The sequence below is a fragment of the Balaenoptera ricei genome, chromosome X, assembly GCF_028023285.1.
Source record: "Balaenoptera ricei isolate mBalRic1 chromosome X, mBalRic1.hap2, whole genome shotgun sequence".
Classification (NCBI taxonomy): Eukaryota; Metazoa; Chordata; class Mammalia; order Artiodactyla; family Balaenopteridae; genus Balaenoptera; species Balaenoptera ricei.
The window spans coordinates 34,972,357-34,999,344 of NC_082660.1; the positions used below are offsets into that span (position 1 = coordinate 34,972,357).

The 26,988-nt window shown below is 41.6% G+C and overlaps 2 protein-coding genes across 3 annotated transcripts in view; both read left to right on the forward strand.

Moving 5' to 3' along the window:
* Positions 1–26,988, forward strand: part of XK (X-linked Kx blood group antigen, Kell and VPS13A binding protein) — a 49,542-nt gene that overhangs the window by 3,773 nt on the left and 18,781 nt on the right. Inside the window, exon 2 of the mRNA XM_059910814.1 lies at positions 3,495–3,757. Coding sequence (XP_059766797.1) covers positions 3,495–3,757 — 263 coding nt within the window. The remainder of the gene's footprint in view (positions 1–3,494; positions 3,758–26,988) is intronic.
* LOC132357399 (cytochrome b-245 heavy chain) overlaps positions 3,677–26,988 on the forward strand; it is a 108,322-nt gene continuing 85,010 nt past the window's right edge. The window contains exon 1 of one of the 2 annotated variants that reach the window (XM_059910813.1): positions 3,677–3,757. The gene's annotated coding sequence lies outside the window, so the exon portion shown is untranslated. Of the gene's footprint in view, positions 3,758–19,743; positions 19,791–26,988 lie in introns of those variants that run through there. The other variant, XM_059910812.1, reaches the window with a different exon arrangement.

The following is a 26,988-nucleotide window of genomic DNA, read 5'->3' on the forward strand; positions in this document are numbered from 1 at the left end:
GATTGCAAGGGGGTACACCTGGGTTTCAGGGCCACCTCTGTGATTAGCTCCTTCTGGGACCTTCTTTCATTTCCATTGGTAGACTGCAGATGCTTTCCATTAAATACAGCCCTTCCTCAGCATCCAGAGAATTGCTTTTTCCTCTGAACCTTCATTTTATTCATTCAGCTCTTAACATGTGCTGGTGTTTCACTTGTTTGTTTTAGTCTTTAAAAATTCTGAGCTTGATTTTATTATTCAAGTAAAATATATTTGTTGTTGAAACGACAGAAGGGCAGAAAACAGATAAGCATAACTAAAAAAATTTTAAATTTTAAAGTTCTAATTCAGCTAACTAAAGACAACAATTCTCAATGTTTTGTTGTATATCCTTACTAATATTTTTACAGTGGTAAGCTGGTAAACCGTAAACTCTCTGGGGGGTGGCAGGGCAGGGGTGGAAGCCCTGATTTGCAGTGTTTGCTGATTTCTATGATTTAAATATTTCCATTATGGCCTATTTCAAGTTACGAAGTTGTTTAAGAACTGGCTCACAAAATTCCTAACTATTGGGCTTCCCTGGTGGCACAGTGGTTAAGAATCTGCCTGCCAGTGCAGGGGACATGGGTTCAATCCCTGGTCCGGGAAGATCCCACATGCTGCAGAGCAAGTAAGCCCGTGCTCCACAACTACTGAGCCCGCGTGCTCTAGGGCCTGCGAGCCACAACTACTGAGCCCGCGTGCTCTAGGGCCTGCGTACCACAGCTACTGAGCCCGCATGCTGCAACTACTAAAGCCCGTGTCCCTAGAGCCCGGGCTCCGCAACAAGAGAAGCCATCACCATGAGAAGCCCGCGCACCGCAATGAAGAGCAGCCCCCGCTCACCGCAACTAGAGAAAGCCCGTGCACAGCAACGAAGACCCAATGCAGCCAAAAAAAAAAAAAAAATTCCGAACTATTTAATTGTCTCATGAGTCAGTATGAGCCAGCTCAGGCACTTCACTATTTATGTGTATATGTGTGTATGTGTGTGTGATTTGTGTGTATGTATATATATGTAATTTTCTTTTTATTAAAAATGGAATTTTCTATATATATATTCCATTGTAATTTACTCCTTTTGCTTACCAAATATAGGAAACATTTTTATATATCAGTATATGTATGTGTATACTGTCAATTTTAAGGACTGGATAATATTTCATTGAATACATATATTAGGATTTATTTAATCATTGTTTTATTTGAGGACCTTTAGAGTATTTCCAGAATTTTGCTATTACAAATAATGGTATGATTCAAATTTTTGCAGTAGGCTTTCTTTCAAAGTGAGTAAATATATGAGAAATATCTTACAAACTGAAAGTGCTATATAAATATGAGTTGTATTAATTATTTATTATCCTTATTATGTATAGGTCCCATTTTCTTGCTTAGATTGTGAGCACCTCTGAATGAGGCAGGGTATCCAGCTATCTTTGCATTCCCCACAGCACTTAGCGGAGTGCATCTGCATTCATCACATATTTGAGAATAAAGAAGATGGTCAGTTTATTCTGTCTTCTAGTCCTTGTTGTGGTCAGTGGTCCCACAGTGTAAAGTTGCTAGGCCTCAAACAGTCCTCAGTCATAGATTTGAGTTTTTCCTCAGGACAAATTCAGTTGGATCAGCTGGACTTGAACTCAAAACCCTGAACTTCATTGTTTTCAGCCGAACAAGCTGGTCCACGCTGTTTTACGTGTTTTCATGTAATAAAGTGTCCATGACCCCAGTGGACAAAATGTAGCAGACAATTGCCTGTCGCTCTCCCTCCCCTTCCTCCCATACTACTACGTACCTTTTTTTCTCTCAGGAACAAATGAACAAGGATAATAATCACAAAATACATCCACTTTGTACTCACTAAAGAAGTTCCTGCATTTCGTTTCTTGCATCAGGTTTTATTATTTCGAATTATGCATGTATTCTTGTTGCCCTGGTTGCCTCGAGGTGAGAGTACAAAGTTAACAATACTCAATAAAATAAACGAAGCCATAAAATCTTCTGGCAGCATTATAAGGTTGTTATAAAAATGCACGTTTGGGGAAAAAAATGTCCTTTAACAATTTTTAAACCTAAGGCCATGAACATTTTTCTTCTTCCTAGGAAAAAAATATTTTTTCCCAACATTTTGTTATGAAAATTTCCAAACATACAGAAGACAACTTGAAAGAATTGTACGGTGAACACCCAAGTACTTGTCACCTAGATTCTACAGTTAACGTTTTATTTCACACATCTGTCCGTTCCTCTATCAATCCCTCAATCCATTTGTGAGTGTGTGTGTATAAATCGTATACGTCAGTACTCTTCCTCTCTTCGATATCCATATCATTACCTAAAGAGGGAAATCCAATTTTAAAAGCCAGGTACTCTATCAGTCTAGAAAGGCGACTGCTTAAGGCTCCATCCCTAGGGCAGGCTTGAAACTCCATAGATAAGACAGAGCTGGCAGGCTTCCAGGCATGATTGACTTTAGTCATGTCCCGTAAAGGCTTAAGAGAGCAGAGATGGTAATGTGGTCTTCCAGGGGAATTCTAGATGGGAAACTGCTCTGTACTGGGGGATCTTCCAACCATAGCTGCTGGTTTTTTTAATATATATAAATTTATTTATTTTATTTTATTTATTTTTGTCCGCGTTGAGTCTTCGTTGCTGCCCGCGGGCTTTTCTCTAGTTGCAGCGAGCGGTGGCATCTCTTGTTGTGGAGCATGGGCTCTAGGTGCGCGGGCTCAGCAGTTGTGGCTCAAGGGCTCTAGCGCGCAGGCTCAGTATTTGTGGCGCATGGGCTTAGTTGCTCCGCAGCATGTGGGATCTTCCGGGACCAGGGCTTGACCCGTGTCCCCTGCATTGGCAGGAGGATTCTTAACCACTGCGCCACCAGGGAAGTCCCGTAGCTGCTGTTTTAACTGAGGTGATTTGGGACATCTGTTGGATGTGAAAAAAATACATGTGCATATATATATATATATATATATATATATACACATATACATATATATGTGTGTGTGTGTGTATATACGTGCATACACACATACCCATATACTGTATTATCTCCATAACAGCGCGGCAAAGTAGGTTTTATCTCTGCTTTATAATTGAGGGAAAGAGCTTGGATTAAATGACCTGTCCAGGGCTGCACAGCTAATATGTGTCAGGAAGGGAAATGGAATGTTTTTCTGTGGCTCTGGAGCCTGAACCACTTCCCATTCCATTCTCTACTTGGTTTTCTTGCCTCAGTGGCCTTCGGTGTCACCTCTGAATTTGGTTCACACTCAGGCCAGTTGGCCTGGTGGAGGACCTCAAGAGGACTGCATGCTCAGAACTGGTCCTTAGAGAGGATGATTTTAGAGGAGGGGCTACAGTTCAGAGTAACCAAGTCAAGGCTTTGAGAATCAGGCTAAGTGAAAGCAGGGTAACTGAGAAAAGACAGAATCCTGTCTGCCTCTGATTATGACTTGCTGGTTTGTTTCCAGGTGTTTTGAAGTCTTCTGCATCTATTGTCAGTCAAACCACATCGAAGAGCCTTATGTCAGCATCACCAAGAAGCGACAGATGCCAAAAAATGGCCTCTCAGAGGAAATTGAGAAGGAAGTGGGCCAGGCAGAAGGCAAGCTATTCACCCACCGATCTGCGTTCAGCCGGGCATCAGTGATCCAGGCTTTCCTGGGCTCAGCCCCCCAGCTGACCCTGCAGCTGTATATAAGCGCCCTGCAGCAGGACGTCACTATCGGAAGATGTATGTATATTTTTTATTTCTCTTTGCATTTGGGAATCAAAGTGGAGAGCAAAACATAAGGTTTATTTTGTTTTAGGCGAAATTCGTTTATATGTGCATTCAATCCTAAGTCTGTGTTCCAGTTACTAAGCTCAAAACATAGTGAGTTAAAATAATAACGACGTTTATTTTGCTTATGAATCTGCACTTTAGGCAGGGCTCAAAAGGGCTCACCTATGCTCCACTGTGTATTAGCTGGGGTGGCTCAAAGATGCGGAGTTAGAATCCATTGAGGACTCACTCACTCGCATTTCTTATGGTCGATGCTGGCTGTTGCTCGGGGCTTCAGATCTTCTCCACTTCATCTCTCCATGTAGGTTAGTTTGGGCTTCCTTACAGCATGGTGGCTGCTTTCAAGGGCAAGTATCCTAAGAGTGAGAGAGGGCCAGGTGGTAGAGGGTCCCTTTTGTGATCCAGCTTTGGAAGTCATGCAACATCACTTCTGCTGCATTTTCTTTGCTGAAGCAGTCAGGAATCCTGTAGGGGTTCAAGGGAAAGGGAGGAAAGGAAACTCTGACTTTTGTTGGGGAATGGCAGAGTTCTAGAAGTTCACTGCTGTGACCATTTTGGAAAATACAACTTGCCGTAGGCTGAAAATACAGCCGCCAGGGGCTGGGCCTCTTTGGATTTTGCCTCTGTCATTCAGTGATAGTTGTAAACCAGCTGAGACACAGTTGGTTGTAACAGCTTCTTTGTGGTGAATGAGGGAATCAAGAGCACTCTCCTGTTTTCTTGAAGTTCTAATAGGTATCTCAGCTTTAAAATGAACACAGTTCTCTAACCTTTGGGCTATTCTCACATCATCAAATTGAGGGCAGGTTTTGATTAAGCCAAATTTTAAAGAAAAAACCTGTACATGCATTGGACACAAGTGAAAAACCTTCATATGAAAAGCAGAAATAATCCTTCACAAATATTAATATTATTAGTAAATGAAAACCAGATATTCTGGTAAGTTTTGCTATATAGATAAACAAAAGTGAGTTAAAAGCCTTAGGCTGAAAAAATACATATTTAAGACAGCACTGAAACTGGAATCTTTTAAAATAAATCACTCATTAATTTCACTTCCCTAAGTATTATCCTCTTTCTGCCTGTAATCTAGGCTGGATGGTAAAATGTCTTTAATTTATGGCTGGGTCACAGGATATTTGCATGTTACAACTGTATCCCTTATCCAGGTTACCTCAGAGTGACTATGATTCTTAAGATATATCAGGACTTTAGGTTGAGATCTTGGACCTTGGTGGATTCACATTTATGTGAAAATGCCTCTCACAGCCCCAGGTAGACAGTAGGTGCTCAATAAATGTAGCAGCATCCTTGCTCTCTAAGGACTTATAACTAGAATGGGCATTGACCAAGGTGAGTCCTCTGCATGCCACTATACCCTTTTCCCAGTTCATTATTTTTCTATGTGGCAGGAACACAGCAAGAGACCAGATGTGGTGATAACCTATTTGATTTTTACAAGTAGATTCAATTTTTTTCTCAAGTTATTGAAAATGAAGATTGTCTTTTAGTTCAGAAGTTGGCGAACAGCAGCCCATGGGTGTAATCAGGCACTGCTTGTTTTTGTAAATAAAATTTTATTGGAATGCAGTCACACCCTTTCATTTACCCGTTCTCTATGTCTGCTTTTTTTGTTTTTGTTTTTGTTTTTAGCAGAGTTGAGTCGTTGCATAGTTGCAACAGAGAAAGTATGGTCCACAAAGCATAAAGTATTTACTGTCTGGCTCTTTACGGAAAGTTTGCCAACCCTAGTTACAGTTTTTCAGACAGAATTCTATTCAGGAAAATGAAATGTCTATCTCATAAAATATGAGATATCTCATAAAATGTCAGTGTCACAAAGAATATCTGTGACATGCCCCCCAAGAACTTGGAATAAGTCCTCTGAGAATTAAACGATCAATCAAATATAGAGAGAGAAAGGAAGTGGGCATGGTTCTCTTAAAAATATAGATGACTGCCATTTGTATAGGTTTTGACTAACACTAATCACTGCCTTAACATATCTGAGGAAGGGATCCCTCACCCGGAAGGGGAAAGGCAGTTATAGTTGGAGGACAGGCTGGGGTGTGTCACAGAGGCAAACATTGGCAATATCTATCATATGATTAGGAATGCATTTGGTGCAAGGAATAAACACTTGGCTGCAAGGTTAAACAACCCATTATTTTGCTTATCTAAGATGAAGCTGGAGTTAGGCCGTTGCTGGCATTATATCAGCTGCTCACAATGGTAAAGTTGATGTTCCTGAAATTCCATTGGCCTTTCTTTTGGGTTGCTACTGCATAGAATGAAGGCAGAAGGGCGAGTGTCTTTCTTCCTTTATTAGTAAGTAAAAGCTTTCCTAGAAACCTCCCTGATAGACTTTATTTAGGTCTCATTGACCAGGACTGGTCACATGGTCACCTCGGTGCAAGAAATGCTAGGAAAGCCGGGCATAGAAATGATTGCCACCGGTGGCTCACAGCAGCATTCCTTCAACTTCGCTGATGTTGATTAGAGTCACAGGAGGTGGTGGGGGGGGCGCCTGTTAAAAATCTACAGATAACCTGGAAATTGTGATTTGCTGGGTATGGAATGGGAGCCTACGATATGTCTCTTGATTTTTTCTCTTTTGTTTTTTAAATAAATGCTCCATGTAATTTTTATCTTCAGCAAAGTTTGGGAACACTGGACTAGACTAGTCACAACCTGCCCAGGGTTGGGCCCCTTGCCACCCACAAGGAAATTATGTTTTCTGAAACTATAAGAGGAGGAATGGATATTGAGTGGGCAGCTAACAGCATCTGCCACACCATGTGTCCAGACCTATAGAAATGTGCATTCTTGACAGGAGAGGGACATGAAGTCCATCAGAACCTGACCCCATTCAACTTTCAAAGTCTATGTAACCCCTTCTCTCTGATTCTATGCTCACTGAGCAAACATTGATGAATTTGGCCTTGGCAGAGCTTAGAGGGGAGGTGGAGCCGGCCACATGGTCCACTGGAGAGGTTTTTGTTAATTGCAGTATAATGCATATAACATAAAATTCACCATTTTAAGAGTACAATTCAGTAGATTTTAGGATAGTCACAGTGTTGTGTAACCCTCACCAGTATCTAATTTTAGAATATTTTCGTTACATAGAAAAGAAATCCCATACTCGTTAGCAGTCACTCCTCATTTCCCCTCCCCAGACCCTGGCTATCACTGACCTACTTTCTGTCTCTATGGATTTGCCTATTGTACATATTTCATATAAATGGAATCATACACTATTGGAGAGGTTTTTTCCCATAGTCAGTGAATAATGGACACTGTCTACGAGCCTCAGTCTTTGAGTGAGACTAGTCAGCTCTCACGGGCTTGATCAAGTCTCTGGAGGACAGGTTGGTCTGAGGCCCAGGTGAGTGCACCAAGGTTACTGTGTTCTGTGAAGGCCCCCGCATCCTGCCATTTGGCCTGCCTGGATCTCACAGTGCCCTTGTCTCTTCCACTCAAGGTGGTCTTGTTGGTAGTAATGATGACTGTTTCTCAGATGCTTGCTTTGTGCTAGGCACTGCGATTGGCATGATTGTGTTTCATGTTCACAGCATCCCTGTGAGGTAGATCTGATTACCTCCATCTTATTAAAGTTGGAAATTGTACTCATTGTCTACCAGAGGAGGCAGGATTTGGGGTTAGATTTATGTGAATTCATTCATGAAGTCAATGAATATGTATTGAATACGTTCTGTGTTCCTCACCTTGTGCTGGGCTCTGAGGATAAAGTGGTGAATAAGGTGGACCGGCACATATCCTTTTGGAACATGATAGAGAAACATGAAACAGATAATTAGTCATGTACTTATTTTATTTCAGGTAAATCCTGCAAAGTGAAAGTCCTGTGTAAGGGTCTATCGGGGGAATCTAACCAAGTCTGGGAGATGAGGGAAGGTTTTCCAGAGGAACTTAAGTTGAAACCAAAATCTGGTAGATGAGGAGGAGTCAAATGAAGGAAAAGCAGGAAAGGGCATCCCAGCATTTCAAACTTTATACCAGAGGCAATAGGAAGCCATTGATGATTTTTAAACAACACAGTATCATGATCAGATGTAGTTTTAGAAGCTGATTACTCTGGAAAATGGATTGGAAGGGGGTGAGGGGAGAAACAAGGAGGCCAGGAAGTGGGCTGCTACAGTGGTCAAGTTGAGAATGATAATGGCTTGGGCTGGAACAGGAGAAATGGGTTATTGGAGCCATATTAATGATGTAGAAGTGGAACAAGGTGATGATTGAATGGGAAGGTGAGGCAGAGAGAGATGTCAAAAATGGTTCCCAGGTTCCTGACATATATTATTTCTTTATATCCTACCTCATTACAAAAAAAGGACTTGAGACAGGGCTTATTAACTAGTGCTGTGATACTCTCTGTGGAAGATACCCTTCTGTCCTCTCTTGTGGACACTGGTAAATTAAATAATAATATTATATAAACCTACCATCTGCAATTCAAGCAGTTCTTCTGATTACTAAATATTACTGGACTTATTTTTGAATGTATCCCATTGTAAACACAATTATAAATCTCATTCTCAGATGAAACACCTAACCTATGATCATTTATTTGAGAGAGGAACAGAGTTAGCAGTGGCTGAATACATGTTTTAAGATGTATAAGTATATAAATTCTGTCCCAACTGATAGACTCAAAAGTACACACAATTCTTATAAACACTCTACGTGCTGTGTTAGGTTAAAAAAGAAGTTGTCACATCAAGTGAAGAATAAATCTAATTGCTCTCCTAGCAGTGTCAACATGTGGCATTTTCTCCTGTTCATCATATGCTGAAGGGCCACCCTCTGCTGCCTCTTGGCCCGTCATAAAGGACTGATCAGAGGCTGCGCAGCCGGCTTCAACAGTGGCATCAGTGGGCCTGGGTTCACCATCCCAGTTCCCCACTTTCTGGCTACGTGATCTTGGACATTCATCTGTTTCCTGTGGGCAGCAGCTTCCTCACCTGTAAAACGGGGATAATCAGAGTTCCTCCAACTTGGGATTTTCCCAAAGACGAAGTCACCGTGTGCCTGTAAACCGCGGCTTAACACAGAGCCTGGCAGAGGGCACGCCCTTAACAGATGGCTGCCTGTGTCTCCCTGCCCGTGTACCAGATGCTCAGACAGGTTTCCCCAAGGTGCCGCCGGGCCTGGTTCTCACGTGACTGCTGGATGCTTGGGCCTCTGGCTGTGAAAACCCCGGCCTGCCGCAGCTCGAAGCTCGTGGGGGGACGAGAGTGAGAGCGCCTCCCGTGCAGGGTGGGACCCAGGGCTGCATCCGGGAGCCAGACCGTCCTCGCCCTGCCTGCTCCCCTCTGCCTGGTGACTCGCCGTCTCTGCTTCCCTGTACCATCTAATAACGCTTGGAGCTGACTTAGGCTTTGCCGACTTCACAGCAGTATCTGGAGGAACAGTGTCGGGTGTGCTTAGAGCTCAGTGGAGTAGGTGCTTGTAAACAAGCACTTCTTGCACCAAGAAACTTCTTCAAGCACCAAGAAACTTCTTGACACCTGGTGCGCATTCAGCCAAATATTTACAGAAGCCTCATTGCCAAGCTGTCCACCGCACAAATCTGCGATTGGTTAGAAGAGCCGTGAAGGCCTCCTGGCCTCAGCCAAGCCCCGCTCTTGCTCTTCTGCTCATGTGAGTGGCCAGCAGGCCCCTCCCCCGCGACTGCAGGTGGAGAGTCACCTTCAGCTGGTCACATGAGGGCACCAGCAGTGCCGCCCCGTCCCTGAAGTGGAGCCTCCTGGTGTCCAGGGCATGCTTCCTCATCTTCCAGTGACCTTCAGCCAACAGGGAGATGCCGCCAGGGTGGGTGGTGCCAGGGAATCAGTCATGATACCCAAATCCTGCCATGTTGGTTAAACAGCGTCTGATTAGGAAAAGCTGTTCATTTTGGCTTATGGCCGTGGCTTGTTTTAGCACAAAGCATAGTCTCCTGGATACCTCACCAGAAGTCACACCAGAGGAATTCATTAAGGGCCAGAGAAGTCATAGTAGGTGGGTAAACCACGTCGGATTAGCAGGTCTGTGTGCTCAGGGGGTCCCCTTACAGTCCATGCCGTAGTCAGCACTAGTGGTCCCTGGGACACCTGCAGGGAGTCAGGCTTCCTGAGCTCTTTTAGACTCTCTGTGTGATGTCCGAGTTTGGAGGTTGAGCTTTACTGACCTCGTGTTGGCAAACCTTCTGCAGTCACCTGGACATGGGAGAATCAGGCAGAGCTATACCCCCATCCCTTTAAGAATCGTGCTTCAGCTGTGCCTGTGGCTTTCACAGGAGACATGCCCCCCTCCCCCGGCCCCGGCCAGCACGTCATCAGTCTAACTGCGCCCCCTGCCAAATCCCCTCCTACACGGGACCGGGAATCGTCCACGCAGGGGAGGAAGGCAGGCAGAGGGTGAGAACCACTGCCCCTGGGAAAGCATGAGGCACCCAAGTTTAGGCTTTTTGTGCATTTTGAAGAGGTGGGAAGGGGGATGGTGAAGAAGGATTTATTCTAACGTGAGCCCTGCAGAGAGAACACCAGTGGCGACCAGTGCCCTGTTGGGAGTGGGGAAAGCTAAAACCGGAGTGAGTAGGGACAGAGGCTGGGGAGGGTGTGGCTGCCGAACCAGGTCTGTGGTCAAAAGCAGTGTCAGGGCAGGCCGGGCTCAGACACCAGACACGGGTCAGCACACGGGAAAGCATCCCGTGGGGGACGACGCGAGCCCGCGAGTCGAGCCTGGAAAGGTCTTGGAGAGTAGCGTCGCTTTGCTGTTGGCATGAACACGAGGCCTGGGGCCCTGGCTGGCCTCCCACTGAAGACAACCTCTGAGAAGAGAGGTGTTTTGAAGGCCCAGGCTCCCCTGGTCCCCGAGTCTGACAGGTCCTGCGGTCATGTGGCTATGACTCTTTAGAACAGGCCTTTTGGGCCCCAAATTAGAATTTTAAAAAGAGGGACCTTCTAGTAACCTCTAATACATTCTTTCCTAAAGCATAAATTGCAAAGTGGCAGCTTACAGACCTAATCTGGATGGCATTTGTTAGTCCTACACAGGCATCTTAAAAGAAAATTCATAAGCTGCTGACATTTAAAATCATAGACTTTTTCCCTGAATATCTGGATTTCTGGCTTCTCTCGTGAAATCAAAATGTCTGGGTGTCCATGTGGTTGCAGTGAACTGGAGATACGAGATGCTATCCCATTAAGGTCAGGCCTCTGGTCTGCCACTTGTCTCTTTTGGATTTCATGTCTCAAACACTTCACTCACTTCTAGTAACTGTCTGGCCACTACAGAGACTTGAACTTGTTACTCACACCACAGATTAATTCTCAGCTCACAGTATTCAGAAGGATCAATTTTCTCATTTGATGATGTATTATAGTACAGGGCTTCTCAAACTGCCTTTAGTGTAGGGCCAGTATTATCTGTTCTTCTTGTTCTAATTCCTTATGAACTGATAGGAGGTCCTATTATGCATGACTGATATACAGCTCACATTTGACTCATCACTGGAGTACCACACCTCCAGGACTGGTGTAGACCCTATTCACTGGATGAGCCCACTCGCTTAAATATTGGGGTGAAGCCAGATTGCTATGTTCCGAAATGCTGACTCTCAATTTCCATTTTTGGAGCTGGCCAGTAACAGACAGTTCCTTGACCAGTACCAGTCTGCAATCCACAGTTCAAACAGATTGAGATAATGAATTTATTTTATTTTATTCTTTTAGGGGTATGGTTTTAAATCTAAGGAACTTCATTTTGTATCATTTAGTATTTCTCTACAGTTCTTCGTGAACATGGAAGATTGGTTTCTCTGATATTTAGGGTTGTAGAATCACTGTGGGGAAAATCTGTCTAAACGTTTGTTAAAGCAAAATCTACTAAAGGAAACCAATTTGCAGCAGGGAGACAAGTTAGATACTGCGGTTGTGAGATACTTGGGTTCTGAGATGTAGGATGAGAAGAATTCACCAACAGAACTGTGGAAGAGAGAGTCTTCCTGGCACAAAAGTGCAAAATAGTGAAAGAAGAAGGGGGAAACTGGGTTCTGGTCTCCCGTAAGTGTAGTTTACTTGGGGCACGTCAGCTTCCATGGCTATAAGATGAGGAGGTTGGACTAAATTATCTCAGAGATCTGCTCGAGGTGTACAGTTACCAGTCTGCGATCTTTTCCTAAGGAAAGTTCTCTACTGAAAGTGGGTGAGTGGGGCACAGAGGACAGGGGTTGTTTTTTAGGGTCTCCATTTTACAGCTGAGGCCACTTTGGCCCAGAGATGCCGATCAGCTCTCCCAAGGTCACGTGGCAAGTGGGTCCACAGTAGGGACGCGAGCCCAGCCCTGCTCCCTGTTGTTGAGCCTCCTCCTCTCCTGTGTCCTGAGAAATGGGTGGTCTCGACACAGAAAGGGTTTAATGGTCTCCCCTGGGGAAAAGAAGCCAAACTCTTCAATATAGAGGTGTCAAGGTGTCTTGGGTTTCTAGGAAAACATTCTCAACAATTCACTCTCAAGAACTTCCACTTGTGTTTTATTTGGAGGCCAGACAGATTAGAATCAAAGGACTGATTTTATAGTACAGGTCTTCAGACTTTGTATACCTAGGCCTTGTTCCATTGGACAGTGTGAGAGCCGTGTGATGAGTCCATTTCCTTCTCAATTAAGGTGTTCTTGGAATTCTGACTCTGTCCACTGACATGGTCGCAAAGGGGATTATGTGATGACATCAGAAGCCTGTGCTCAACAGCCTTTTCTTGAAGTACCTGAGTTACTGTCCTTTTCCACAGAGTTCTGAGACCGTCCTGCTTTGTTGAAGACAAGATTTCTGTCCTGTAGCTGATTGTAGGGCCTTCAGGGTAGCCTCAGAATTAATAAAAATGTATCTGGAGATGGCAGAGACTTTAAATGTCTGGGGGTCACTTATGACTTGTGATAATTTTCACAGGTGAAAAGTCTGGTAGGAGTGCATAATGAAAATGGTACAGTTGAAGAGGAAAATTTTTGTGACATGCAAAATAGGATAATAAAGCCAGTCCAAAAAAAAAAGAGGTATGGGGAAAATATCTGTAAACGTAATGATTAAGCCTGTCTTCAATGAAGTCTAGAGTAGATTTTAAACATCTTTTTTTTTTTTTTTAATTTTTATTTATTTATTTATTTATTTATGGCTGTGTTGGGTCTTCGTTTCTGTGCGAGGGCTTTCTCCAGTTGTGGCAAGTGGGGGCCACTCTTCATCACGGTGCACGGGCCTCTCACTATCGCGGCCTCTCTTGTTGCAGAGCACAGGCTCCAGACGCGCAGGCTCAGTAATTGTGGCTCACGGGCCTAGTTGCTCCGTGGCATGTGGGATCTTCCCAGACCAGGGCTCGAACCCGTGTCCCCTGCATTGGCAGGCAGATTCTCAACCACTGCGCCACCAGGGAAGCCCTCAAACATCTTTATTTTAATAAAACTCCATAGAAGGGTTTGATGTGACTCCTCATTTTAAAAGCACTGGTCTAGAAATTGCTAGTAAAATTTAAGAAGAAAGGTGTGCCCAACTATTTTTTTAATTTACTTAAATATGACCAAAAACACTATAATTTTGTTACCTAACACCGTCAGGGAAGGCGCCAGCAGGACTCTGATAATTAGAAACATATAATGGACAGTAAGGGTGCTGACAAATATCCAAGAACTTCACTTACAACATAAAACTTCTGAAATATTGATATTAATAATATTTCCCTATTCACATTTAATCTAGGGAAGGCTAATACCTCTTTTGATTTGACTTTTTTTATGCAACTAATCAATACTAACATAGGAAATAAAGCGAATTATTTCTAACACCTCTCTTTTTATAAGGTGAAAGAACAAATCTTTTTTACTTTCTAGGGGCCTCTGGGAAATCTCAGACAGTTTTAAGTCCAAAAGATGTTGTGAAGTTTCTTTCACTTTTCATTTTGGATTCAGTGTTGGAAGGCAAAATTGAAAAATTTCCAGGAGGTTTGAGAATTAAGATAAGATCGTGGGTGTCTGAGTACATGAATGATTATAGCTTGGTTATTTATTAAATAAAGTGACAATATAGCATTTAATTAAATACAAAAAAATCATTAGCACAATTGTAAATGCAGAACTTCTATTGTTTCTTTTACTTTAAAGAGAATAATCAAGAGCATGATAAAGTCATAGCAAAGCATTATTGTGGTGAGATATCGAATCTCTGCTATTTGGACAGATTACGTAGAAGGTGAGGTGGGCGGCTGGATAATGACCCCAAAGATATTTAGTTTCTAATCCCTAGAACCTGTGAACTTTATATGGCCAAAAGGACTATCCAGATAAAGAGATTGACGTGAACAGTATTGTAGATTAGCCAGGTGGGCCCTTAATGTAACGACAGGTGTCCTTAGAGAGGCAAGAGGTGATTTGATTACAGAATGAGATGATAATGTGAGGACTGGAGCAAGTTGCTACACTGCTGGCTTTGAAGATGGAGGAAGGAGCCACTAGCCAAGGAATGCGAGGTATATAGCTCTAGAAGCTGGAAAGTCAAGGAAATGGATTCTTCTCCAGGGCCTCTGGAGGGAGCATGGCCTTATTGACACCTTGATTTTAACCCAGAGAAACTGATTTGAGACTTCTGGCCTCCAAAACTGTAAGAGAATAAATGTGTGCTGTTTTAAGCCATCAAGTTTGTGGTAATTTGTTACAGCAGCCATAGGAAACTAATACAGGTGCAGAGTAACCTCTTATTAGGAGCAGACCAATACTACAAAAAAACTTTCTCGTTTTCACAGAGAGCAAATAAATTCTAGGTTTGCTTCAATGTAATATTTCATTTTAAAGGACCCACAATCTCTTTTTGACAATCTTACAAGTAAACCCATCAAAACTGAGGCAGATTTCGCAAAGTTTTAACACAGATATGTGTTACTTTTCAGATTCTCTTTCCACAAACTTACAGCTTTCTATATTCATTCAGGTTTTTTTCTTCACCACTCTTCCTCTTCTCCATTCTGGAACAAGTCATTTTACTTCAGGACAGAAACATTCCCTTTTTTGCCCCTAATTTTAAAAATGTCTCATTATCTTCAGACTCCTAGTAGAGACTCATTCATGTAGAGTCTCATTTACGTAAATTAATTATAACTTTTAAGCACTCACCTGTATTTCATGGAGAAAACTAGGGGGTTGATCATTGTAAATTTCTGTCATTTTAGTAGAACTCATGAATACATTCAACCCAGCTTTATTCAGCCATGCAATTCCTTTCTATAGTTTCACATCATGGCAGAAATGAACATATTCATTTACAAACCCAAAGATATAGCCTCTTTGTAGAATATATAAATAAGAAGCAAAAGTATATAAACTCAAATTATGCTTAGTAATCAATGTTTTAATATCCTTTCTTAGACATTTTCTAGGCATCCATTGAATTTCTATAAATTATCTCATAATATCAGTCCAGAGACTTCAGCTATCTAAAGATTTTGGAAATGCTCTTCAAGGGGACGTACTACAAAATCTCATTACTGTGGAAAATACAGGTTTGTCAGAACAGTGACTCGATTTGCTTAAACATAAATTGACTTTTTTTCATAATCTTAGACCTTCAGTAGAAGTAATTCTAGCTCATTTGATCATAAACCTGTACAAATTTAAGAAAAATATACCCAAGAGGCTTAAAAATGTATGCTTGTATTATACTTAACACTGATGAATCAGAGAGGACCTAGTTGTCACTAAACCCAAAATATTATACTAGTCGTCATTGTCAAAGATTTACATAAATTATGTAAATTTGAACTATTAAAGTATTCTAAAATCTAGCACATTTAAAATACTAGTAGCTCAATTTTTTTTTAATTTATTTTCTTATTAGTCATCCATTTCATACACATCAGTGTATACATGTCAATCCCAATCTCCCAATGCATCCCACCACCGCCACCACCACCACCCCACTGCCACTTTCCCCCCTTGGTGTCCATACATTTGTTCTCTGGATCTGTGTCTCTATTTCTGCCCTGCAAACCGGTTCATCTGTACCATTTTTCTAGGTTCCACATATATGAGTTAATATACGATACTTGTTTTTCTCTTTCTGACTTACTTCACTCTGTATGACAGTCTCTAGATGCATCCACATTCAATTTTTGTATTTTAGGAAATTTTAGTTATATTCAATTTATATAAGCAATTGTTTATTTAGATATGCCAATCAGAACAGAGGTCCTTTAAATTAAGAGACTTTATAATCTAATGTATTAATACTATCCAAAGGTAGGAAAATGTTACATACTCACACAAAGATGAAGAAATTTCTGAATTACAGACACAGACATACAGCCACAGAGAAATAGCTTCAGTTCTACAATTTCAGTCATGGATCAAGAGTAAACACAAACAGAAAATCTCCCCAGTCCAGATTTCAAAGAGCTGTTTTCTTCCCAAAGGGCATGAAATTTTAAATTGATTTGAACTAAAAAATGGACTAACAAATAAATCTGACAAACCAGATTCTCTGTTGCCTCACACCTAGCAGGGACCTGAATCGTATGGACCTGAATCTCTCTAAACCATGAACCCATTTAGAGAGGGCTCCAGATGGTCAGACCCTCAAACCAAATCCCCATCCATTTCTGCCAACGATGTGGAATAACTTAATGGCCATAAATGAAAGAAAACAAAACCAAAACACGACATTAGTAGAGAGGCAATTTAAAGTTAGAGGAACACAGAGTCAACACAGTTCTGTCCGCACTCTGGCTTCACCCAGGAGAGCCAAGAAAAGACACGTCTGGGCTTTCACTGCATACAAGGTGCACTTCTCCGTGAACAGTGTTTACCTGGCTCTGACAGGTGAATCTATTGGGTATCTCATTGTGAGCTCCAAAGCGGTTAAAAGATATTTTTCAAAAAGGATGAAATCTTGTCGCTCATATAGATATGAACACATTAAAGATTTTATTACTCATGAGGGAATGGACAGATGCTAAAACCAGTTCAAAAGGGAACAAAGGAATGTTGAGTAAGAATATTGAAAAAAGCGTGTAATTGGAAACAAGACTGGTTTTATTACATTGTGAGAGGGGAGACAATTGAACCTCTACTGGATAATGCATTTTGCATGTGTATCTGTGACCTGACAGCCTGGATCTTGGAGCTGGCAAGCAACAAGGCCCATGACCACCACAGGAGGTGCGTTGCCCCCCAACATGTGGAGAGGGCAGTGCCCAACCCTGAGCTCCACCTCTTCTTTAGGGATGGGACCATCTGTCTAATTTCCAATTCAGGAAGTATTGCTGATGCAATTTCTGGGTTCCAGAGCCTGGCGGGGCCCTTCAGAGCCTCATCCACTGGCAAACCCACTCACAGTTGAGGGGGCCCCATGCTGCTGCCGTCAGCAGATGTTATTAAAGAATTTGGATCCATGGGTGTGCTTCTGACTCCTCTCAGTTTCTGTCAGTTTGAGTTGGAAATGTCTGTGGGATATCTGAGAGGAGATAGCCCATGGAGTTTGAGGATTTAGAATGGACGTATAGCCTGGAGAGCTGAATTTGGGGCTTATAGTAGGCCTTGGATACTGTGAGTCACTTGTCCTTGGCCCTTTTGATTTTGGTGCAGTTGTGCTGAAAAGTTCTGTGTGCATTGCTAGCATCCCACATCAAGCCTGTGTCCCAACACACCCTGAGGTGCTTCTCTTCTTTTCTGCCTCCGGGTTTTCTCCTATGCCAGGGAACACCGCTCAGGTACACTTGAGAGGCGTGGGCAAGGTAATGCCTGCAGGGCCACCTCCAGACTAAGGGAGATAGTAGTCTATGGATAAAACCTCAGTTTCTGTCCTTAAGATGGATAATTTGGGGTCCAGTATATATGGTCCTTTGTGGATCCCCAGTGGGAATGAGGCCCATTTGCCACAGTGGTAACCAGCTTAATAGTGTATGTAGTCTTTATGAGCCTTGCTTCCTTCCCTCCTTCACTCTGTTTCCTAGCCTCCCCTCCCAGATGAACTGCCTACATCCAAATGCTTGTCTCAGGCTCTGCCATTAGTGTAGTCATCTGAGTGGAGGTGGTCATTTGAGTCACAGCAGGCCCGGCACGTGCAGCTGTGGAAAAGGCAGTTAAGTTCCTCCAGGGTACATGTTGTGATGGAGGCTGCAAAAGAATAGAGGGGCAAGAATAGAGAGGTTTGTGTAACAGATTGAATGAAGTTGGGCACCAAGGATTCTTAGCTGGATGAGGGAAAATAGAGGGTTCATTTGATTTGAGGGCTTGATAAGGATATAAAAAAGTTATGGTAGTTCTTAGACAAGTGAGTTGAATGGGTAAAAGTTGGTAGTTGGCATAGGGTGTTTCAATTAGTGCTTTCAGAGGTGCTTCTTGCATCTTGGATTTCTAGGAAAGCACTCTTAAAAACTCATCCCTACTATTACATTTCTCCTGTATTTGAGGGAAGGCTGAATAGGCTAGGAGTCAGAGGTCTAAATTTATAATACAGTTCTTTTAACTTTGGTAACCTGACACAGTTGCCTTCTTTTATTCAGCTTACTGCCCCGAGTTGTACCTTGGCCAGACACATTGTTTAGCTTCAGAAAAAAGCGTATTTAATGTGTTGCCTGTTTCCAGAACCAACTGCAGTTTATAAGCTAATCTAAAGATAATAGCTTTAGGGCTTCCCTGGTGGCACAGTGGTTAAGAATCTGCCTGCCAATTCAGGGGACACGGGTTCGAGCCCTGGTCTGGGAAGATCCCACATGCCGTGGAGCAACTAAGCCTGTGCACCACAACTACTGAGCCTGCGCTCTAGAGCCTGTGAGCCACAACTACTGAGCCCTCAGGCCACAACTACTGAGCCCGCAAGCCACAACTACTGAAGCCCACGTGCCTAGAGCCCGTGCTCTGCAACAAGAGAAGCCACCACAATGAGAAGCCCACACACCGCAACGAAGAGTAGCCCCCACTCGCCGCAACTAGAGAAAGCCCACGTGCAGCAATGAAGACCCAATGCAGCCAAAAATAAATAAATTTTTTTTAATTAAAAAAAAGGTAATAGCTTTAATTCATACATTCTCAGAGGCCCATTGAGAAAGAAGTTGAAGGATAGCTGTGTGTGTGTGTGTGTGTGTGTGTGTGTGTGTGTGTACACCTGTGCAAGCATGTGTGTTGCTCTACATGTTATAAGCTTATAAACTTCTGCCACAACATCTTCTCAGTTTTTTGCATGTGTGTACACATATGCACAAACATACACAAAATATAAAACTTCAAAAATAGTCTGAAACAAAATGTCAATTAGTTGTTGTCTTAGGATACAGAGGTTATGGGTTATTTTTTTCTGCTTTCCATTTATCTGTGTTTTTCATATTTCCACAATGAATGTTTGTTAGTTTTTGTTGGGGGCAGGGAGGATGGTCAGGCATGAGCTACTGGGGCTAGCCGAGCGTCTCTGTCTTATTGATTTCTGCATGCTCAGTTTGGCACATACAGATTCTCAATATATGGTCAGTGAATGGTGAAAAATAACAAGCAGGGCAATTATATTAATCTCATTTTTATAGATGAAAAAACAGGGTATCATTTAAGATATCGCAGTTGCAAGTGATAGAAGACCCAACTAAAAGGGACTTAAAAAAATTATTGCCTTGTATAATAAATTCAGAGGCAGAGTGAACCCATGATTGGCTAATTTATCAGCATAGCAGTATCATCAAGGACCTAGGCATTTTCTATCTTTGTGTCTTTCTCCCCTCATGATTGCAAGAAGACTGTGTATCTTTTATATATTGCTGCGTAACAAACCACCAGAAACCTTGGTGCCTTAAATTAACAACAGTCATTTCTTTTGCCCACAGATTTGTAATTTGGACAAGTCTTGTCAGGGTCAGCTTACCTCTGCTCCATGTGGCATCAGCTGGAGCATCTTGACTGGGGGCTGGAGAATCTATTGATACTTCCAAGATGGCTTACTCACATGGCTGACAGTTTGGTACTGTGTTTCCTCCTGGTTGCTTAGCTGGTTCTTTTCTATGTGGACCTCTCCTTAGTTTCCTTGTAGCATGGCAGCTAGGTCTTAAGAGTAAGTGTCCCAAGAGACATGAAGTGGAAGTTTTGTTTCTTAATAACGTTGGCCCAAAAACTGGCAGTTGTCTTTGCCATATTCTATTATTCAAGCAGTCAAAAGATCTCAGATTCAAGAAGAGGAGACATAACTCTACTTCTTGATGGGAGGAATAGTAAAGAATTTGGGGAGCCATGTTTTAAAATACCTACAGGTCTTTGTAGGCCTAGACATCATATGCAGGTATGACCAAGTCAGGAAGAAGAGGGAGGTTTCTTCCTGTATGCTTCTTCTTAGTGGGGATGGATATCTTTTCCTTCAGCATAATTCTACTCAGGTTCCATTGGCCAGACATGGGTCACATGTGCATGCTAAACTGATCCCCAGACACAGGGATAGAAAGTAGAATGCAGAGGCCTCTAAGGTATAGATAGGGCCCAGAATGGGTAGATCGACTTCATCCAGTTAACCCAGTGAATACACCATGCAAATATCATTTTTTCTATTTGTGACACACAAAAAAATAGGAGACTGGTCTTACACAAATCTTGATTTACTCCAGGGGCTGAACCTGGTATCATCTTTTTTTGAACACGTGGGAGGGTTAGCATGTAATCACAATTAGAGTTCTGCCTTCAAGGAAGAGTGGAAAAAGGATACCAATTAAGTGGAAGGCCCATAGTATCTGCAATACCAAGGTTCAAGAAGTTTAAGGGCCCAACTGAAAGCTGAGACCCAAACCCAGGTTTTTGGATGCTTGACCCACAGCTAGTTCTTTTAGCCAACACTGCTTTGCACAGAGTTGTAGAATGTTAAGAGGTAGAAGGGATCTAAGAGGTCATCATGTCTGACTTTGCACTCTCTGTAGAAATCCCTTCCTTAGTGTCCCTCAAAGTTGGTCCACCAGCCTCTCTCTTCTTGATTATGTTCAGTAGTAAAGCTCTCAGTACTCAAAATGCACTGTTCCATTGACAAAACACTCTTGTTAGAATGTTCTTCCTTGTATAGTAAGTTAAATGAGACTTTTCCACCAAAAAATGATATCAGTTCCAGGTGCTGGATACACCACATTCAGAAAAAATGCCACTAAGAATTGGCCAGATTCCTTTTTTTCAGGATTTTCCAAGAGTGACAAACCAGCCCTACCAGGGTCAACCCCTTGCATCCCCGCTCTCAGATTCTATAAGGAAATACCTGGGGGAAGGGGTGAGAGAATAGGGGTTTCTGTAATATGCTATTTATGGTAGAGGCCACTCCCTGCCCTCCTAGAAGCCACCTAAAGTGAGATTCCAAGATGGAGGATGCTCGACTCCCCGCCTTCTAAGCTGGGAGCCCTCAGGTCCAGCCCACTGCTGGTTCCCTCAGAGATAGCTTGTTGTGGATACCCTGGAGTTTAGGAGCATTCATGATCATAGAGACTGAGGCCTGCTTCTCATTTGTAGGTTTCTGAAGGAGGGAGACTTGAGTGAATAGCCTGGGTGAGGAGAGACTATGGTGCCATGTGCCTGGAAAGGGGACAAGAAGTCTCCACTGTATCAGCTAGCTATTGTGAGTAACAAACTACCCAAGACTTAGTGATTTAAACAATAAGCATTTATTGTTGCTCAACAGTCTACAGGTCAACTGGGCAGTTCTGGTCTGGGCCTGGCTAGGCTGATCTTGACTGAGCTTACCCATGAGTTCACACTCAGCCTGTGGGTCAGTTGGGAATAACTGGTCTAGGATGGCTGCACTTGGAATGGCTCTCTTCCAAGTGATTACTTCCTGCACAGGCTGGCCTGGTGGTGGCAGGGCTCTGAGAGGGTCAAAGCGTGCAAAGCCTCTTGCGGTCTAGGCTCAGAACTGGGACGCTGTCACTTCTTCCACATTCTATTTCCACAAAGCACAGTTGAGAGGAGATTGGGGGAGAAAATTAAATCCCTTTCGTGATAGTACCCCACCAAGGTGACACTACTAAGTAGAGCATTTTCACTTATATTATATGGAAATTAGCTTCCTTTAGTCTTCAGCCTGATGGTTAGACCTGATTTTTCCCTGCTAAAGCACCACTAACACAACTACTTCCCCTTACCACATGGCAGATCTCCAAATATGCACATATTCACAACTGTCCTGTCTCCTTTTTCTTTTCCAATCTCCAGACCCTCCAGTCATTTCTCTAATGGCATGCGTGGTAGCCATCAAGGTCGCTGTACTTGAGATACAATCTGACTTGTCACTTTTTTCTTAACACGTGGCATTCATAATTGCATGTGACATTGCAGACTTATTTTGATGAGCTTATAGCAGTGGGACTATGTTTTATTTTATTTTATTTTTGCTTTAATCTGAACTCTGTGATTTTATTTGTGTGCCCAAATGTAGCTTTTGGAAGAGCTGAATCACACAGTTGGTTTATATTGATAGATGGTCCTATAAATTCTCCCAGTTCTTTTTTCATACTGAGAACAGCTAAATCAAGATTTACCCATCCTGTACCTGCTCAGTATAGTTTTACGTATATAAAGGTAGGGCTTGATATTTTTTTCTTGTTATATTTCCTTTCCTTGGATTCAAGCCCAGGATATCAGCCTGTTCAGATAATTTTGAATCATGATTCTCTTGTCTTCCTAGTTTTATCCCAACTGTAAGTTTATGTCTTCATGCAATAGTTAACAAGAAAGTGAGACTAGGACAGCCCCAAAACCACAGCCCTGCGGACGCCTTGACAATTGCTCTTTAGCCTGAAAGGGCGTAGTGAAGCGTATGAGAGCAGATTGCACATCCGGTTGCAAATCCATCTCCACTGCACTCATATTAGCATATGCATTTTCTCTGACTCATTCACAAGGACATCATGAGAGGGCTTTTTTTGGTTTATTGGGCTTTTTCTGGAGGCCTTGCTGAAAACCACACACGATATCTATAATATCTACTCACTTATTAACTGCAGATATGTTTTCTTTGTACATTAATGAAATATTAAAGCATGTAGACAGGAATAAAGAATAATATAACAAACACTCATATACCTACTTGCCTGCTTTATCGAATATTCACATGACATGTTTGCTTCAGAATTATCTTTTTTTTCTTTAAGAAACAAAACATTACTAGTACAGCTGGGCCACCCCGTGACCCTTCCTTGTTATGATTTCAGAGTTTATCATTCTCATGCATGATTTATAACTTAACTACATATGCATATGCATACATATACATATGCATACTGTCTCTATGAATAATATATATTGGTTTCGTAGGTCTTAAACTTGCTCATACTGCAAATATCATTATGTAATTTGCATTTTTTGCTCAACATAATATTTCAAGAACTATACATGCTGATGAATGTAGTGCTAGTTCATTCTTTTTGTGGCTAAGTGTTCTATTGCAGGCAACAATTTTCTAAAAGGGATCGATAAAAAATATTTTTGATTTTGCAGGCCGTCTATGGTCTGTGTCACAGTCTTCTTTGTTTTTGTTTTTACAACCCTTTAACAATGTGTAAGACACTGTTAGCTCTTGGGCTGTACAAAAATAGGACTTAGTTTGCCAACCCCTGTTCTACTGTCTGACTCTAACACTATTTCTCCATCCTCCTTTTGATTTACATGGCTTCTTACGTCTCAGGTTCTCCTTTTATAAAGCAGAATGATCGTCTTGCCTGCCTCCTCAGGAGGGTAGGAAGATAAGGCAGATGATGGCTATGAAAGTGCTTTGAAATGTTTTTTTTAAAAGGCTGTTTTATTCCTTCCCTCTCTTCTCACTTCCCTTTTCTTTCTTTTTCCTTCCTCCTGCTTCCTTTTTGCTGGCCTATGTAGGCTCTCAATTGAATTTCCATGAAGAAATATGGGAGCTCATTGAGAAATCTAGGTGGCGGAGACACATGGGAAGACACTATCAGGCAATGGGGGATTGGGGAGGCCTGAGCCCAAAGTGGATCATGTTACGTTCTTGCTGGCAGTTTCTCTGCAGCACTGGGGCATCAGTGGCTGGGAAATTCAGGAGGCACTCTCATTCTAGGCAGCCTATTAGCGGAACACAGCTGTTGCTTTCTTTAAATGTGCTGGACTAAGGTCTGGGCAGATGGCCTGTTCTGCCACCGAATAGCTGTGTGACCAGTCTCACCTCACAGACCTTTTGCCTCTTCATCTATCACAACTGCATCTGTCAACACAGGTTTCACAGGATTGTTGTGAAAATTAAACATGAAGAGCTAAAAATGTTGGTATGTGGTGCAGACCCTTGGTGAAATGCTCATTAGAGGTTAATTTACTATATTACTTATGGAGGTTAATTACTGTAATTTATTGTTTACTTATAGAGGGTCCCCTTTGAGGGTCCCTGCGCCAGACAGCAAGTCCACAAGGAACATGTGCCTACTTTTCTCTTTTTTTGTATAGCACTGGTAACTTTAATGGATTTTAATGAAACTTGTAACCTTACAAAAGGTGAGTAAGGTGAGCTTGGATTAGGTGTTTCAGCACCTTCTCTGGTCTTGATGCAAAGCAGTGATGAATTAATTTTTCTTTGTAGGAAAGTTTTGCTAATAATTTAATTTCTTTAATGGCTAGATGGCTGTTCAGATTTTTAATCTCATCTTGTGTCACTTTTGGTAAGTTTTATTTTTCTACCAATTTCTCCATTTCACCTAAGTTACTGAATTTATTGGCAACTGTTGTTTAGTAATATTCCCTTATATAATTTAATGTCTAGGACTGTAATGCTATTCCCTCATTTGTGGTATTCATAATTCATTTTGTGTCTTTTGTTTCTTGATTAGTCCATCTAGGAGTTTATCAATTTTGTTGATCTTTTCAAAGAATCAACTTTTGTATGTCTACTTTTAAAACTATCCCAAAATGGGAACTTTAATTTGAGAAAAATATGCATAAATAATAGCATCCCTCATACAATACTACAAACACCTTTTTTAATGCCTTAAACACATGGTTAATAGTACCTAGCCTGGTGTCAGGCATGTGGACATACTAAAGACTTCTTTAAAAAGTTGAACCGAATTCACATTATCATTTCTCAGATGTGACGTACTCAATCCTTCCACATCCTCTGCAGTTAAAGATCGCCTTGCCCTTAGGTTGGCTAAGGGCTGGAGATTTGCCCATGGACAAGGGGAACACATAGAAAGGGTCAGACTGGCTCTCGCAGCTATATTATAATATGGGTAATGGTCATTGGTATTGCTGGCCTTTCATTATTAAGGCTGATTCTGCAGTTTTTTCGCATGTAAGAGCCTGAGAAAGAAGATTTAGATAGCCAACCTTTATATTTCCAGAGATAAGTAGTTTTTAATGCTTGCTTCAGGTCAGAAGCTATTTCTGGTATTCCTAATTGTGCCTCAAGAGACCAAAAAGTAATTTGGGCTCAGTGGATAGAATGAAATTGAATTTTCCCTAGGGAAGATAATGTTAAACATAAATTCAAAGCATCTTATAACAAGGTTATTACAATGGCATATGTTCACTATGTTTAGGAAAAAGTAAGACAATAAAATTCATGACTTTAGACCTTCTGAGAATTGGCTACTTAAGGACATGCAGTTGTTATCATTTGCTTCTGTAAACATTTTCTGAGTTGTTCTTTTGTATGTGGACCAGGATCCAAATGTCAAGGTTAATTAAAGGAAGTGTGTGTGTGTGTGTGTGTGTGTGTGTGTGTGTGTGTATAAAGTGATGAATACCTAGAAAGAATCTGGAAAACTTGCTTATTAGTCTTTGATTTCAAAGTTTTCTTATTCATTTTTAAGCCTTTTAGAAGTACTTTTGAATTATTTTAGTGAATGCTTAGTAAAAAGGATGATAATACATTGAGCAGAGAGTTGGTTATCCAATTTCTTCTCTTTCAAAGTAAGAGTGACTGGCAGAACAAATGTGTCAAATGTGCCATGAAACTCAGTTAAACAATCCAAAGGGAATGGAGATTTCTGGGCATTTGATTTTCTGGTAAACATAGGCCATCCAGAAATATATTTTGCTTGTGTGTTTTTCAGCCTTGTATTTGTTATCTTTATGCCTTTCTTTGGAGAAAAGCCCATAAATATTAGAAACATTCTTCAATGATTGAGGTGCACCATTTGGAACATGTTTGTAGCATATGGTTTGGTAAATGAGGAAGCTATGTAACACTGGCTTGAATACAGTGTTTTTTAAAATTTAATAATAACTCCTTGTTATCAATTAATTATTCAACAAATATCTATTGAAGACCCACTGTGTGCCAGGCACTGTACTTGGTGCAGTGCTTGGTGCCAGGCATCAGTGAGTAAAACAAAATTTCTGTTTTTATTGAGCTTGTATTCTGTTAGGGGTATGAATATTTCTCTTTTACCTAAAAGTAGAGCATTGGTTAATTGGAAATTTGGTTAAATATGGGCAAATTGAAGTTTGTGGTTATTTTAAATTTCAGTTTCTAGATGTGGCACATATATACAATGGAATATTACTCAGCCATAAAAAGGAATGAAATTGAGTTATTTGTAGTGAGGTGGATGGACCTAGAGTCTGTCATACAGAGTGAAGTAAGTCAGAAAGAGAAAAACAAATACCGTATGCTAACACATATATATGGAATCTAAGGAAAAAAAAAAGGTCATGAAGAACCTAGGGACAAGACGGGAATAAAGACACAGACCTACTAGAGAATGGACTTGAGGATATGGGGTGGGGGAAGGGTAAGCTGTGACAAAGTGAGAGAGTGGCATGGACATATATACACTACCAAACGTAAAATAGATAGCTAGTGGGAAGCAGCCACATAGCACAGGGAGATCAGCTCGGTGCTTTGTGACCACCTAGAGGAGTGGGATAGGGAGGGTGGGAGGGAGTGAGACGCAAGAGGGAAGAGATATGGGGACATATGCATATGTATAACTGATTCACTTTGTTATAAAGCAGAAAGTAACACACCATTGTGAAGCAATTATACTCCAATAAAGATGTTTAAAAAAAATAAAATAAAATAAAATAGATTTCAGTTTCTAAAAATTTTACTTGCATGTGTCCAAAATCATCAAACTGTACACATTAAATATGTACAGTTATTCGTATGTAAATTATACCTCAATAAAGCAGTAAAAAAATTTACTGTAGTTTGTTTTCTTCTTACCCTAAGGTTGATTTAGGTG